This window comes from Pseudophryne corroboree, chromosome 1, assembly GCF_028390025.1.
Source record: "Pseudophryne corroboree isolate aPseCor3 chromosome 1, aPseCor3.hap2, whole genome shotgun sequence".
NCBI lineage: Eukaryota > Metazoa > Chordata > Amphibia > Anura > Myobatrachidae > Pseudophryne > Pseudophryne corroboree.
Window position 1 is genome coordinate 1,099,039,093 of NC_086444.1, and position 15,593 is coordinate 1,099,054,685.

The window sequence follows — 15,593 nt, forward strand, 5'->3', positions numbered from 1 at the left end:
GCTTTTATAATGCTAACCACACAATTATATAGCACCAAATTCACTGTGGCCCCCCCTGTTTTGCACCCTGATAGTGGAGGAGGACCAGCGTTGTCTCTGCAGCCTGAGGAGAGAGAGAAAATGGCACTGAGCAGTGTGCTGGCTGACTGAGGAGGAAGCTCCACTCTTCGATGGCGTGTTTCTCCTCAGCTTTTTTGAGGTAATTTTTTATACTGGCGGGGGTAGGACTGTGCCTCAGCAACTTATGCCTCTTATTTATGCTAGTTTCCATAAGTTTCATGCTGCCCAGGGCGCCCACCCCGCGCCCTGCAGTGCCTGTGTATGTGTGGGCAACATGACGCGCTGCGCTCCCGCCAGCCGTGCGGTACCTTTAGCCGTCACTTTCTTGATTGAAGATATGGCTTCTAACACTCACCTGTCTTGTGACTTCTGGCTCTGTGAGGGGGGTGACGGCGTGCTGTGAGAGCATCTAGGCACGGCTAGCGTTCAGTTCCCTTCAGGAGCTAATGGTGCCCTGTCAGCCAGAAGCAGAGCCATGAAACTCTTTAGGAAGTTGGTTCCTACTTCCCACGAAGCAGGGAGTCTGTTGCCAGCAGTTCTCCCTGAAAATAAAAAACCTAATATAAAAGTCTTTTCAGAGAAACTCAGTAGAGCTCCTCTGGAGTGCATCCAGTCTCCTGGGCACATTTCTAAAACTGAGGTCTGGAGGAGGGGCATAGAGGGAGAAGCCAGTTCACACCCTTGAAAAGTCTTAAAGTGCCCATGGCTCCTGCGGAACTGTCTATACCCCATGGTACTGAAGTGGACCCCAGCATCCTCTTGGACGTATGAGAAACCTTACCAAATCTCTCACTTTCTGAAACTCTCACTCTATTACATTTGGCCCCTAATGTTTGTTGTGTTAGACTCTTGACATTACTAAGTGCTTTTATATGAATATTATTTAGCACAACTGTAGTATTAATGATACCTTAACATACTGTAGTAATACAAAAGAGAAATACCGATAGTGCCGTCGGGAAACCATGCCAGACGCAACTCTTCCTTCTCTTTCACCAACGCCACAATTGCCGAGGAAATTATTGCTGTCCATCACCGCTAATTCATGAAGGAAGAGTTCAATTGTGCTTTCATCCCAAGCATCTCGTGGACATTTTCCCTAAATCACGAAAAAGAGCAAAAATATAAATAGAAGAGCAAAACATAATAAAAAAAAGAATAATAATAATACTAACAACACCCAAACACATGTATGTGTAGATACTTTTTACCCCGATTATGCAGTGATATTTTTGCGAGATTTATGTTTAGGAGTTATTTCATTGTAAACCCAAAAAGCAAATCCGGAATTTTTTAAACAACATTGGAGTCAGTACAGGGTTAACGCAAGAGGATGATTTCTACATGTCCTTGGCAGGAGCTTTGTGAGAAGAGACATAAGCATATATTTACCAAACGTCATTATTTAAAGCGAACGGCTGGATTTGAAAGTGCAACAGTGATACACAGAAGACAAGCCTGATTTCCTATGATCGCCCTTTTAAATACAGCCCTCAGAGTCGCCAAGAATACTTGGCTTTGAAAAACTGACCTTTAGTAAAATAAACCCGATTAACAGGAATATGGGAGTGTTTGTTCATTGCAGCCTCATGTTTTCACATTTCCTGGCCATGCGGTTATAAATTCCCCTTTCACACCGCCAGCTTCTAACACGGGTTATTGCTCGCATAACGTGTGTTGCTGTGCGGTCTGAAAGGTGCCAGGGAAAATATACCGGGTTGAGCGACCCGGTATTTCAACCCTGGTAGCAACCAGGGTTGAACATGGTTTCAATCCTGATCGCTGTGCGGTGTGAACGGGTTGCCGGATCGATGCGACCCATTTCCCATTCATACTGAATGGACGGGAGGCGCTTGGAGATCATCTGATCTCCAAGTGCCACCCCCGCACGTGTCATCGCTGATGTCACCAACCTGGCAATATGCCAGGCTGGAGGCGCCAGTGTAAAGGGGCCTGAGGCGTGTTGCACCTGGGAAGAACACATGTACGGCTCTTGGGTGCGACCCGCCAATAGTGGTGTGAAAGGGGTATAATTTGAACAATGGATGCATGTATACCAGGTATTAATGGAGCTATATTGTAATAAATAAGAATTTACTCACCGGTAATTCTATTTCTCGTAGTCCGCAGTGGATGCTGGGGACTCCGTAAGGACCATGGGGAATAGACGGCTCCGCAGGAGACTGGACACAATTAAAGAAAGCTTTAGGTCTATCTGGTGTGCACTGGCTCCTCCCCCTATGACCCTCCTCCAGACCTCAGTTAAGATACTGTGCCCGGAAGAGCTGACACAATAAGGAAGGATTTTGAATCCCGGGTAAGACTCATACCAGCCACACCAATCACACCGTACAACTCGTGATAAGAAACCCAGTTAACAGTATGATAACAATGGAGCCTCTGAACAGATGGCTCTCAACAATAACCCGATTTGTTAACAATAACTATTTACAAGTATTGCAGACAATCCGCACTTGGGATGGGCGCCCAGCATCCACTACGGACTACGAGAAATAGAATTACCGGTGAGTAAATTCTTATTTTCTCTGACGTCCTAGTGGATGCTGGGGACTCCGTAAGGACCATGGGGATTATACCAAAGCTCCCAAACGGGCGGGAGAGTGCGGATGACTCTGCAGCACCGAATGAGCAAACTCAAGGTCCTCCTCAGCCAGGGTATCAAATTTGTAAAACTTAGCAAAAGTGTTAGACCCTGACCAAGTAGCCGCTCGGCAAAGTTGCAGTGCCGAGACCCCTCGGGCAGCCGCCCAAGATGAGCCCACCTTCCTTGTGGAATGGGCTTTTACTGAAGTCCTACCGCAGAATGCGCAAGCTGAATAGTGCTACAAATCCAGCGAGTAATAGTCTGCTTAGAACCAGGAGCACCCAGCTTGTTGGGTGCATACAGGATAAACAGCGAGTCAGTTTTCCTGACTCCAGCCGTCCTGGAAACATACATTTTCAGGGCCCTGACTACGTCCAGTAACTTGGAATCCTCCAAGTCCCTAGTAGCCGCAGGCACCACAATAGGTTGGTTCAAGTGAAACGCTGATACCACCTTCGGGAGAAACTGAGGACGAGTCCTCAACTCTGCCCTATCCATATGGAAAATCAGATACGGGCTTTTACACGACAAAGCCGCCAATTCTGATACACGCCTGGCCGAAGCCAGGGCCAACAACATGACCACTTTACACGTGAGATATTTCAAATCCACGGTTTTAAGTGGCTCGAACCAATGTGACTTCAGGAATCCCAAAACCACATTGAGATGCCAAGGTGCCACTGGAGGCACGTAAGGAGGCTGAATATGCATAACTCCCTTGACAAATGTCTGAACTTCAGGCAATGAAGCCAGTTCCTTTTGGAAGAAAATCGACAGAGCCGAAATCTGGACCTTAATGGACCCCAATTTGAGGCCCATCGTCACCCCTGCTTGCAGGAAATGCAGGAATCGACCCAGTTGAAATTCCTCCGTTGGGGCCTTCCTGGCCACACACCAAGCCACATATTTCCGCCAAATGCGGTGATAATGGTTTGCAGTTACATCCTTCCTGGCCTTGATCAGGGTAGGGATGACTTCCTCCGGAATGCCCTTTTCCTTCAGGATCCGGTGTTCAACCGCCATGCCGTCAAACGCAGCCGCGGTAAGTCTTGGAACAGGCAGGGCCCGCCTTAGCGGTAGAGGCCATGGGTCCTCTGAGAGCATCTCTTGAAGTTCCGGGTACCAAGTCCTTCTTGGCCAATCCGGAACCACGAGTATAGTTCTCACTCCTCCCCTTCGTATTATTCTCAGTACCTTGGGAATGAGAGGCAGAGGAGGAAACACATAAACCGACTGGTACACCCACGGTGTCACTAGAGCGTCCACAGCTATCGCCTGAGGGTCCCTTGACCTGGCGCAATATCTTTTTAGTTTTTTGTTGAGGCGGGACGCCATCATATCCACCTGTGGTCTTTCCCAACGGTTTACAATCAATTGGAAGACTTCTGGATGAAGTCCCCACTCTCCCGGGTGGAGGTCGTGCCTGCTGAGGAAGTCTGCTTCCCAGTTGTCCACTCCCGGAATGAACACTGCTGACAGTGCTAACACGTGATTTTCCGCCCATCGGAGAATCCTTGTGGCTTCTGCCATTGCCCTCCTGCTTCTTGTGCCGCCCTGTCTGTTTACATGGGCGACCGCCGTGATGTTGTCTGATTGGATCAATACCGGCTGGTTTTGAAGCAGGGGTCTTGCTTGGCTTAGGGCATTGTAAATGGCTCTTAGCTCCAGAATATTTATGTGTAGTGAAATCTCCTGATTTGACCACAGTCCCTGGAAATTTCTTCCTTGTGTGACTGCTCCCCAGCCCCGAAGGCTGGCATCCGTGGTCACCAGGACCCAGTCCTGTATTCCGAATCTGCGGCCCTCTAGGAGATGAGCACTCTGCAGCCACCACAGTAGAGACACCCTGGTCCTTGGCGACAGGGTTATCCGCTGATGCATCTGAAGATGCGACCCGGACCACTTGTCCAACAGGTCCCACTGGAAAATTCTTGCGTGGAACCTTTCGAATGGAATTGCTTCGTATGAAGCTACCATCTTTCCCAGGACTTGCGTGCATTGATGCACCGACACCTGTCCTGGTTTTAGGAGGTTTCTGACTAGAGATGACAACTCCTCGGCTTTTTCCACTGGAAGAAACACTTTTTTCTGGTCTGTGTCCAGAATCATTCCCAGGAACAGAAGACGTGTCGTCGGGACCAGCTGTGACTTTGGGATATTGAGAATCCAGCCGTGCTGCTGCAGCACTTCCCGAGAAAGTGCTACCCCCACCAACAACTGTTCCTTGGATCTCGCCTTTATCAGGAGATCGTCCAAGTACGGGATAATTAAAACCCCCTTCTTCCGAAGGAGTATCATCATTTCGGCCATTACCTTGGTAAAGACCCTCGGCGCCGTGGATAACCCAAACGGCAGCGTCTGGAACTGATAGTGACAGTCCTGTACCACAAACCTGAGGTACTCCTGGTGAGGAGGGTAAATGGGGACATGCAGGTAAGCATCCTTGATGTCCAGGGAGACCATGTAATCCCCCTCGTCCAGGCTTGCAATAACCGCCCTGAGCAATTCCATCCTGAACTTGAATCTTTTGATATATGTGTTCAAGGATTTTAAATTTAAAATGGGTCTCACCGAACCGCCCGGTTTCGGTACCACAAACATTGTGGAATAGTAACCCTTTCCTTGTTGAAGGAGGGGTACCTTGATAATCACCTGCTGTGAATACAGCTTGTGGATAGCCTCCAACACAGTTGCTGGTAAGGCAGATTTTAGGAAACGGCGGGGGGGAGACATCTCGAATTCCAGCCTGTACCCCTGAGATACTACTTGAAGGATCCAGGGATCCACCTGTGAGAGAGCCCACTGTGTGCTGAAATTTCTGAGACGGGCCCCCACTGTACCCGGGTCCGCCTGTGAAGCCCCAGCGTCATGCGGTGGACTTAGCGGAAGCGGGGGAGGACTTCTGCTCCTGGGAACTGGCTGTATGCTGCAGCTTTTTCCCTCTACCTCTGCCTCTCGGCAGAAAGGATGCGCCTCTAGCCCTCTTGTTTTTATGGGGCCGAAAGGACTGTACATGATAATACGGTGCTTTCTTTTGCTGTGGGGTAGCCTGTGGCAAAAAATGTTGATTTCCCAGCCGTTGCCGTGGAAACAAGGTCTGAAAGACCATCCCCAAACAGCTCTACCCCCTTATAAGGCAAAACTTCCATGTGCCTTTTTGAATCGGCATCGCCTGACCACTGCCGAGTCCATAACCCTCTCCTGGCGGCAATGGACATTGCGCTTATTTTTGATGCCAGCCGGCAAATATCCCTCTGTGCATCACGCATGTATAAGACAGCGTCTTTTATATGCTCTATTGTCAGCAAAATATTGTCCCTATCCAGGGTATCAATATTATCCGACAGGGAATCTGACCACGCAGCTGCAGCACTGCACATCCATGCTGATGCAATAGCTGGTCGCAATATAATGCCCGTGTGTGTATATATAGCCTTCAGGGTAGCCTCCTGCTTTCTATCAGCAGGTTCCTTTAGGGCGGCCGTATCCGGAGACGGTAGTGCCACCTTCTTTGATAAACGTGTAAGCGCTTTATCTACCCTAGGGGGTGTTTCCCAACGTGACCTATCCTCTGGTGGGAAAGGGTACGTTGCTAATAACCGTTTAGAAATTACTAATTTCTTATCGGGGGAAGCCCACGCTTCTTCACACACCTTATTTAATTCCTCAGATGCAGGAAAAACTACTGGTAGTTTTTTCTCACCAAACATAATACCCTTTTTTGTGGTACCTGGGGTAATATCAGAAATGTGCAATACATTTTTCATTGCCTCAATCATGTAACGTGTGGCCCTAATGGAAGTTACACTAGTCTCATCGTCGTCGACACTGGAGCCAGTATCCGTGTCGACATCTGTGTCTGCCATCTGAGGTAGCTGGCGTTTTACAGCCCCTGATGGCTTTTGAGACGCTTGGACAGGCACAAGCTGAGTAGCCGGCTGTCCCATGTCGTCAAACCTTTTATGTAAGGAGCTGACACTGTCACGTAATTCCTTCCATAAGTCCATCCACACAGGTGTCGACCCCGCAGGGGGTGACATCACATTTATCGGCATTTGCTCCGCCTCCACATCATTATCCTCATCATACATGTCGACACAGCAGTACCGACACACCGCACACACACAGGGAATGCTCTGACAGAGGACAGGACCCCACAAAGCCCTTTGGGGAGACAGAGGGAGAGTATGCCAGCACACACCAGAGCGCTATATAACACTGGGATATCACTATACAGAGTGTTTACCCCTATAGCTGCTTGTATTTTATATATACTGCGCCTAAATTTAGTGCCCCCCTCTCTTTTTTACCCTTCTGTAGTGCAGGACTGCAGGGGAGAGCCAGGGAGCGATCCTTCCAGCGGAGCTGTGAGGGAAAATGGCGCCAGTGTGCTGAGGGAGATGGCTCCGCCCCTTTTTCGGCGGACTTTCTCCCGCTTTTTGTGTAATTCTGGCAGGGGTAATTTACACCTATATAGCCTCTGGGACTATATATGGTGTATGTTTTGCCAGCCAAGGTGTTATTTATTGCTGCTCAGGGCGCCCCCCCCCAGCGCCCTGCACCCATCAGTGACCGGAGTGTGTGGTGTGCATGAGGAACAATGGCGCACAGCTGCAGTGCTGTGCGCTACCTTGGTGAAGACCAAAGTCTTCTGACGCCGATTTTCCGGACCACCTTCTTGCTTCTGGCTCTGTAAGGGGGACGGCGGCGCGGCTCCGGGACCGGACGAAAAGGTCGGGTCCTGTGTTCGATCCCTCTGGAGCTAATGGTGTCCAGTAGCCTAAGAAGCCCAAGCTAGCTGCAAGCAGGTAGGTTCGCTTCTTCTCCCCTTAGTCCCACGTTGCAGTGAGTCTGTTGCCAGCAGATCTCACTGAAAATAAAAAACCTAAACTATACTTTCTTCTAGGAGCTCGGGAGAGCCCCTAGTGTGCATCCAGCTCAGCCGGGCACAAAAATCTAACTGAGGTCTGGAGGAGGGTCATAGGGGGAGGAGCCAGTGCACACCAGATAGACCTAAAGCTTTCTTTAATTGTGCCCAGTCTCCTGCAGAGCCGTCTATTCCCCATGGTCCTTACGGAGTCCCCAGCATCCACTAGGACGTCAGAGAAAACTGGTTGGCACTGGTTTGCAAAGGGGGCTATAACAGCGTCCGGCACATTACCTCAGTATCTCACTTTGGGATGAGAGAAATATTGCGCCCAAGATCATCTGCAATGATCAGGCAGCAAACAGCCATGAATGCTGAATGGGCCCCTGGTAGGAGAAGTCCACTTTGGACAACCACTTCAAGAAAAATAAATTATCCTTAGTACAGCAAATAGGTGGTCCCAAACAATAGGGAATTTTGGACTACCTGAAACCTGATGCTGGACTGTATGTAATGCAGGCCACTTCTCCTGCACAGGATTACATTACAATCCATACCAATAGCCTGCGCAGAGATATGCAAGTAGAATACCCTTTATGGAGGAGTCATTTCCCCCCTTCAAAAGTGGGCAACCTCATGTAACTAGGAAGCACTGACACAAAACCTGAGCTACTAAATAGCTGCCTCAATACTATGGGAGTTACACATAGGGCTGTTAGACTCTCCCCGACCTTGCAAAGCTTCAAACGGGCACTGAAAATGACCTGTTCATCAAAGCGTACCCTTCCGCATAACCTAGTTTCGAGGCTACCCTCCCAACCCACTAACTCAAGCCTTGGCCATTTCTGCCTCACTTACTTCCTAACATTAGGCCACCTTCCGCTTGCTGTCATCTGCCTGTATCCCCCCACGCCCTAGACTGTGAGCTCCTTGGAAGTGGACCCTCTTCACTCCTGTTCTCACATACTTCAATTACAGCTCTCACCTACGTAGCGAATGTCTATACCCGCATCTCCTCTCGCTCATTGCTGTATCTCTCCCAATGGCTGCCTGCCTCTAGTAGTACGCCGATTACTCCTCTGCTTCCTTATATCTCGGCTGTATTGTGTACTGAGAATTGTGTTGCTAAGTGTTACCTGTGCTCCGTTTTAGTTTTTCCGTTACTGTAATGTTAAGTTCTGTGTACCCTGTATTGTTCTAATGTGTGCCGTATGTACGACGCTGCAAAACACTTGTGGCGCCCTATAAATAAAATATAATAATAATTATTATTATTATTCAATTAGGTGTTAGTTGGGTCCAGCAAGCAGTTCTCATAGTAAACTTATACCGCAAATTACATTTGCAATTCAATTCCTTACTCACATTGCCTTTTCTGAGGAAATCTGTGTTTATTTATGGTAAGACCCCAGAACAGGTGGAAAGGTAGGAAAAATCTTTATCCAGAGGTAAAAATGTCAGTACACAGCGCAGAACTCCTAGAGGCAATGGAGACACCTGCCTCCGGGCTCCAAGCCCTGAAGGGACACCTGCATGTACAGCAGCACCTGTGTGATTCACAGCGGGATCAAAGTGTGACCGCTAATTTCCAAGCGGTGCTAAGCGGCGTACCTGCAGAATTGTCTCTGACCCTGCTAACACCTGCACTAGGGGACAGGAATGCTCCCGTCTGGTACCACTCAGCAAGCTGGGATGCGACCTGCTGGTGTGTGCCGTTTCTGCATGTGGCAAACATCTGTTGTCACACAGCGTAGCTGGAGTCCTGGCAATTCACTGCAGGCTGCAGTCCCTGTATACCGGCTGAGAGTGCTATCTATAAAATTCTGTAAGATGTGTGTGCGTGCGTGTGTGCGTGCGCGCACGAGGCAATTGGGACAATAACGACATATCAGTTTTGAGAAGAATGTCTGAATTAATTAATTAATTGGTTAATTGATGTGGGGCATGTATGTAGAGGTGCTGTATTGTTTGTAAATGGTAGCTGAAAAAAATGTTTTTATTCCTAACTTGTATTAAAACACAAAAAAAAAATCACTTTTCAGACATCTTCCTATACCCCGAAGTGCTGAAAGACTGTAATTTGATGAAAAACACTTGTTGCCCATAATTTTTCCATCATTAATAAAACCTGCAAAAATCAGGCATTAAAAACGAGTTTTATGGTAAGAACTTACCTTTGTTAAAACTCTTTCTACGAGGTACACTGGGCTCCACAAGGAAAGACATAGGGGTGTAGAGTAGGATCTTCATCCGAGGCACCAACAGGCTGAAAAGCTTTGACTGTTCCCAGAATGCATAGCTCCGCCTCCTCTATAACCCCGCCTCCCTGCACAGGAGCTCAGTTTTTAGTTAACCAGCCCAATGCAGTAGCAGGAAAAGAGACGACAACGGTTAGTAGCCACATACACCACACTCTCACGACAGGAGAAGTGTCAGCGGCTAATGCCATACCAACCCAAAGAAGCTAAGTGCGTCAGGGTGGGCGCCTTGTGGAGCCCAGTGTACCTCGTAGAAAGAGTTTTAACAAAGGTAAGTTCTTACCACAAAACTCGTTTTCTGCTGCGGGGTACACTGGGCTCCACAAGGAAAGATGTAGGGGATGTCCTACAGCAGTTCCTTATGGGATGGGACCCACTGTTGCAGGCACAAGAACCCGGCGTCCAAAGGTAGCATCCTGGGAAGCGGCAGTATCGAAGGCATAGAACCTTATGAACGCGTTCACCGAGGACCACGTAGCCGCCTTGCACAATTGTTCACGGGTCGCACCACGGCGGGCCGCCCAAGAAGGTCCAACAGACCGAAGAGAATGGGCCGTAATGTGAGCAGGAGCTGATAGACCAGCCCTCACATAAGCATGTGCAATCACCATTCTAATCCATCTGGCCAAAGTTTGCTTGTGAGCAGGCCAGCCCCGTTTGTGAAATCCAAACAGCACAAAGAGAGAATCAGATTTCCTAATAGAAGCAGTTCTCTTCACATAGATACGGAGAGCCCGTACCACATCCAAAAGACCGCTCTTTGGGAGACAGATCAGGAGAAACAAGTGCTGGAACCACGATCTCCTGGTTAAGGTGGAACGAAGAAACCACCTTAGGTAAATATCCGGGACGAGTCCTAAGAACCGCCCGGTCACGGTGAAATATCAGATATGGGGAACTACAAGACAAGGCACCCAAATTCGACACTCTTCTAGCTGAAGCAATAGCCAGCAGAAACACCACCTTAAGGGAAAGCCACTTAAGATCAGCTGAACCAAGAGGTTCAAACGGAGACTCTTAGAACGCCTCCAAAACCACCGACAAGTCCCAAGGAGCCACAGGCGGGACATAGGGAGGTTGGATACGCAACACAGTGAAGGTATGCACATCAGGTAAGGTCGCAATCTTTCTCTGAAACCACACCGACAAGGCAGATATTTGAACCTTGAGGGAGGCCAGACGCAGGCCTAAGTCCAGGCCCTGCTAAAGAAAGGCCAACAACTTGGCTGTACTATACTTGGAAGCGTCAAAATTGTTAGATGCGCACCAAACAAAGTAAGAATGCCAGACCCTATAGCAAGTCTGAGCAGAAGCCGGTTTCCGGGACCGCAACATAGTTTGAATGACCGCCTCAGAAAACCCTTTAGCCCTTAAGACGAAAGCTTCAAGAGCTACGCTGTCAAAGACAGCCGGGCTAGGTCCTGGTAGACACAGGGGCCCTGAACGAGGAGGTCTGGGCGTTGCGGAAGTAGAATTGGACGCTCTGACGATAGGCCTTGCAGGTCTGAGAACCAGTGCTGTCTGGGCCACGCTGGAGCTATGAGAAGCAGAATTCCTCTTTCTTGCTTGAACTTCCGAATTACCCTGGGCAGGAGTGACACCGGAGGGAACACGTACGGCAGCCGAAACCTCCACGGCACTGCCAGCGCATCCACGAATGCTGCTTGAGGATCCCTTGTCCTTGCTCCGAAGACCGGAACCTTGTGATTGTGTCGAGACGCCATCAGATCTACATCTGGAAGGCCCCACTCGCTGGCATGTACGTCCTGACGACTGAGAAAGTCCGCTTCCCAATTCAGGACTCCCGGAATGAATATTGCCGATATGGCTGGTAGATGCCGTTCCGCCCAATGTAGAATCCGTGAGACTTCCTTTATTGCCAAACAGCTTCAAGTGCCGCCTTGATGATTTATTTAAGCCACTGTGGTGGCGTTGTCCGACTGGACTTGAACAGGACGGTTCTGAATTAAATGCTCGGCCAGGTTCACCACATTGAAGACCGCCTGCAATTCCAGAATGTCGATCGGGAGGAGGGATTCCTCCTTGGTCCACCGACCATGAAGGGAGTGTTGTTCCAACACCGCGCCCCAACCTCTTAGACTGGCATCTGTCGTCAACAGGACCCAGTCGGATATCCAGAAGGGAAGGCCCCTGCACAATTGTCGGTCCTTGAGCCACCAGAGCAGCGACAGACGGACCTCCGGAATCAAGGAGATCATGTGAGACCTGATCCGGTGAGGCAGGCCGTCCCACTTGGCTAGAATCAGCTACTGGAGGGGGCGAGAATGGAATTGATCATACTCCACCATGTCGAATGCTGACACCATGAGGCCCAGCACCTGCATGGCCAAATGTAGCGACACTTGCGGACGAGAAAGGAAGCAACGAATCCTGTCCTGAAGCTTCAGGACTTTCTCCTGAGGCAAGAACAACCTCTGGTTGTGAGTGTCCAATAGCGCTCCCAGGTGCACCATGCTCTGAACAGGGACCAGGGAGGATTTCTTCCCGTTGATGAGCCACTCGTGGGCTTGTAGAAACCGGACAGTCATATCCAGATGACGTAGGAGAAGTTCTGGGGAAATTGTCAGGATTAACAAGTCGTCCAGATACGGCAGTATCCTGACCCCTTGACGGCGGAGTACCACCTTCATCACCGCCATGACTTTGGTGAAGACTCGCGGAGCCGTAGTTAAACCAAAAGGTAACGCCCGAAACTGGTAATAGAGGTTGCCAATCGCAAACCTCAGGTTTTGCTGATGTGACGCTGCTATAGGAATATGCAGGTAAGCATCCTGTATGTCCAGGGAGACCATCTAGTCCCCAGGTTCCAAGGCCAGAACTATAGAGCGAAGGGTTTCCATACGGAACTTGGAAACCTTCACAAACCTGTTCAATGCCTTGAGGTTGAGAATGGGCTGGGAGGATCCATTCGGTTTCGGGACTAGAAACAGCGGAGAATAGTACCCCAGGCTCCTCTGCACAAGAGGCACCTGTACTACGACTCCTGTATCCAGGAGGGTCTGTACCACCGAATGTAAAGTGTTTGCCTTTGTCTGGTCCAACAGGACGTCTGTCCGGCAAAATCGATGAAGGGGTCGGTTCTTGAAGGCTATGGCGTAACCTCGAGTGACGACTTCTCGTATCCAGGCGTCTGAAGTGGGCTTCAACCATTCCTGGGTATACCCTAGAAGCCGGCCCCCCACCCTGGGATCCCCCAGGGGGAGGTCCGCCCCGTCATGTGGCAGGCTTATCGGTCTTGGAAGCTGGCTGACGGGCCGCCCAGGCTCTTTTGGGCTTTGGTTTACCAGGTTTGGAAGTGCGGGCCTGCTTGTTGTACGCCTGACCTTTTGCTTTACCTGAAGGACGAAGGGGTGAAAGGAAGTACCTTTAGCCTTCGACACAGAAGGAGCGGTACTTGGCAGACTATCTTTTTTAAGTCCTCCCCAAACAGAATATCTCCCTTGAAAGGGAGTACCTCCAGGGTTTTTCTAGAGTCCAGATCCACAGACCAGGATCTCAGCCACAATGTCCGGCGAGCCAGGACTGATGTAGTAGAGGCCTTGGCTGCTAAGATAACGGCATCAGAAGCCGGCTCTTTAATATAGCGAGAAGCTGTGACAATATATGACAAGCATTGTCTAGCAAGGTCAGAAGAGATTTCAGCTTCTAACTCCAAGGCCCATGCTTCAATAGCCTCTGCAGCCCATGTTGCTGTAATAGTGGGCCTTTGTGCAGCACCCGTGAGGGTGTAAATCGTTTTCACACAACCCTCCACACGTTTATCCGTAGGCTCTTTTAGAGACGTGACGGTAGTGACAGGTAGAGCTGAGGAAACCACCATCCTAGCCACATGCGAGCCTACTGGAGGAGGCGTTTCCCAATTCTTAGACAGCTCTGGCGCGAGGGGATAGCGAGCCAGCATCTTCTTTTGAGACACAAACTTCTTACCCGGGTTTCCCCAGGGTTCCTGACGTATATCCACTAGGTGGTCAGAGTGAGGTAAAACTTGTTTAACCACCTTCTGACGCTTGAACCTATCTGGTTTCTTAGGAGGGACGGATGGCTCGGGATCATCCGTAATCTGTAAAATTAATTTAATAGCCTCCAGGATGTCTGGAACATCCACATGTGAACTACCCTCCCCATCAGCAGTATTCGAGTCAGAATCTGTGGGGTCAGTGTAAGTGCCATCTTCATCAGACGAGGTGTCAGTGACAGCAGTGGATTGTGAGGAGATAACAGCTCGCTTAGAGGACTCCTTGGACTTAGGCAAGCGAGGGTCAGACTTTTTAGTAGTCAGGGACTGGTTCAACTTCTTCAATTGAGCAGATAAATCGACCACCCACGGTGGATTAGCTGCAGGGACCACAGGGGTCATTCCGAGTTGTTCGCTCACTAGCAGATTTTAGCAGCATTGCACACGCTAGTCCGCCGCCCTCTGGGAGTGTATCTTAGCTTAGCAGAATTGCGAAAATTCTTAGCAGTTTCTGAGTAGCTCGAGATTTACTCCTAACACTGCGATCAGCTCAGCCTGTTTCGTTCCTGGTTTGACGTCACAAACACGCCCTGCGTTCGGCCAGCCACTCCCCCGTTTTTCCAGACACTCCTGCGTTTTATTCTGGCACGCCTGCGTTTTTCCGCACACTCACAGAAAACGGTCAGTTTCCGCCCAGAAACACCCACTTCCTGTCAATCACTCTCCGATCACTTCAACGATGAAAATTCTTTGTTCGGACGTGAGTAAATCTACTAAGTTTTGTGCTAAAATACTTAGGCGCATGTGCACTACGTACCATGCGCATTTTTGCCTTAATCGCTCCGTTGCGAAAATCGGCAACGAGCGAACAACTCCGAATGACCTTCCACATACGGTTGGACCGGCATAGGGGGTCCCATAGGGGGTGTTAGTTTGTTAACTAGCGTATATAGAAGCGTGGAAAAAGCAGCCCGCGGTGGGTCATTATGTACCTACGTTGCCACAGTCCCACTGGGGGGCAAGGAGCCCCCAGCTGCTGTATTCTCCCCATATGGATCTGTGGCTTCAGCAACAACGGCAGTGTGTTCAGCCCCAGAACCGCTACCCTTAGAAGCAGACATGATATAACTGGCAGTATCAGGTAACACAGTACAATTGGCAGCAGCACAATACCTCTTACCCAAACCCCTGCGCAGTGTAGTCAGCACAAGCAGAGATATAGGAGAGATATGGTGACTAAAATCACAGAGAAAATTACGTATATATTCTGAATATCCTATATTATTATAAAACCTGACGCACCAAGCCCCCTCAGGTTATAGAATATAGGGATAGTTGAGTGAGAGACACGAATGGAAACTACTCAGCAAGCTAATGCACACACAGATAGTCACAGTTGTACAGTGCAGAGGTTATTACTAACAATAATACTGCACTGGACCAGCTTATATAGCTATGTAGTCAATAGATATAACACTGCACAGTAAGAACTGGATGTATATCACAGGGTAATTGTACTAGAAACCCCTGACTAAATGCGCTCTTTCTTACTAACACTGACTAAGTGACAGGTAGAATACTTAAGTGTCATGTAAAGTCACAGCGCTGACAACCAGGCGGCTTTACACAGGAGGATTTGCCCAAGCAGTCCCAGGAACAGTGTAGTTGAGAGAAATGGCGCCCAAACACTGACAGGGAGTGAGGGAGAGACAAATATGCAGCTCTAGGGCGGGAACATTTGCGGGAAATGGCTCCCTGGGGCTCCAGGTCTAAGCCTTATCCCCCTGCTGGCAAAACCACCGGGTACTGCGGGCTACTAGTAAAATG

The 15,593-nt window shown here is 49.4% G+C and overlaps 1 protein-coding gene across 2 annotated transcripts in view; it reads right to left on the reverse strand.

The window, feature by feature from the left end:
• The window catches only part of SEPSECS (Sep (O-phosphoserine) tRNA:Sec (selenocysteine) tRNA synthase), a 103,784-nt gene that overhangs the window by 85,198 nt on the left and 2,993 nt on the right, over positions 1 to 15,593 (reverse strand). For both annotated transcript variants that reach the window (XM_063921914.1, XM_063921923.1), the window contains exon 2: positions 1,005 to 1,159. In XM_063921914.1, the coding sequence (XP_063777984.1) occupies positions 1,005 to 1,159 (155 nt within the window). The remainder of the gene's footprint in view (positions 1 to 1,004; positions 1,160 to 15,593) is intronic.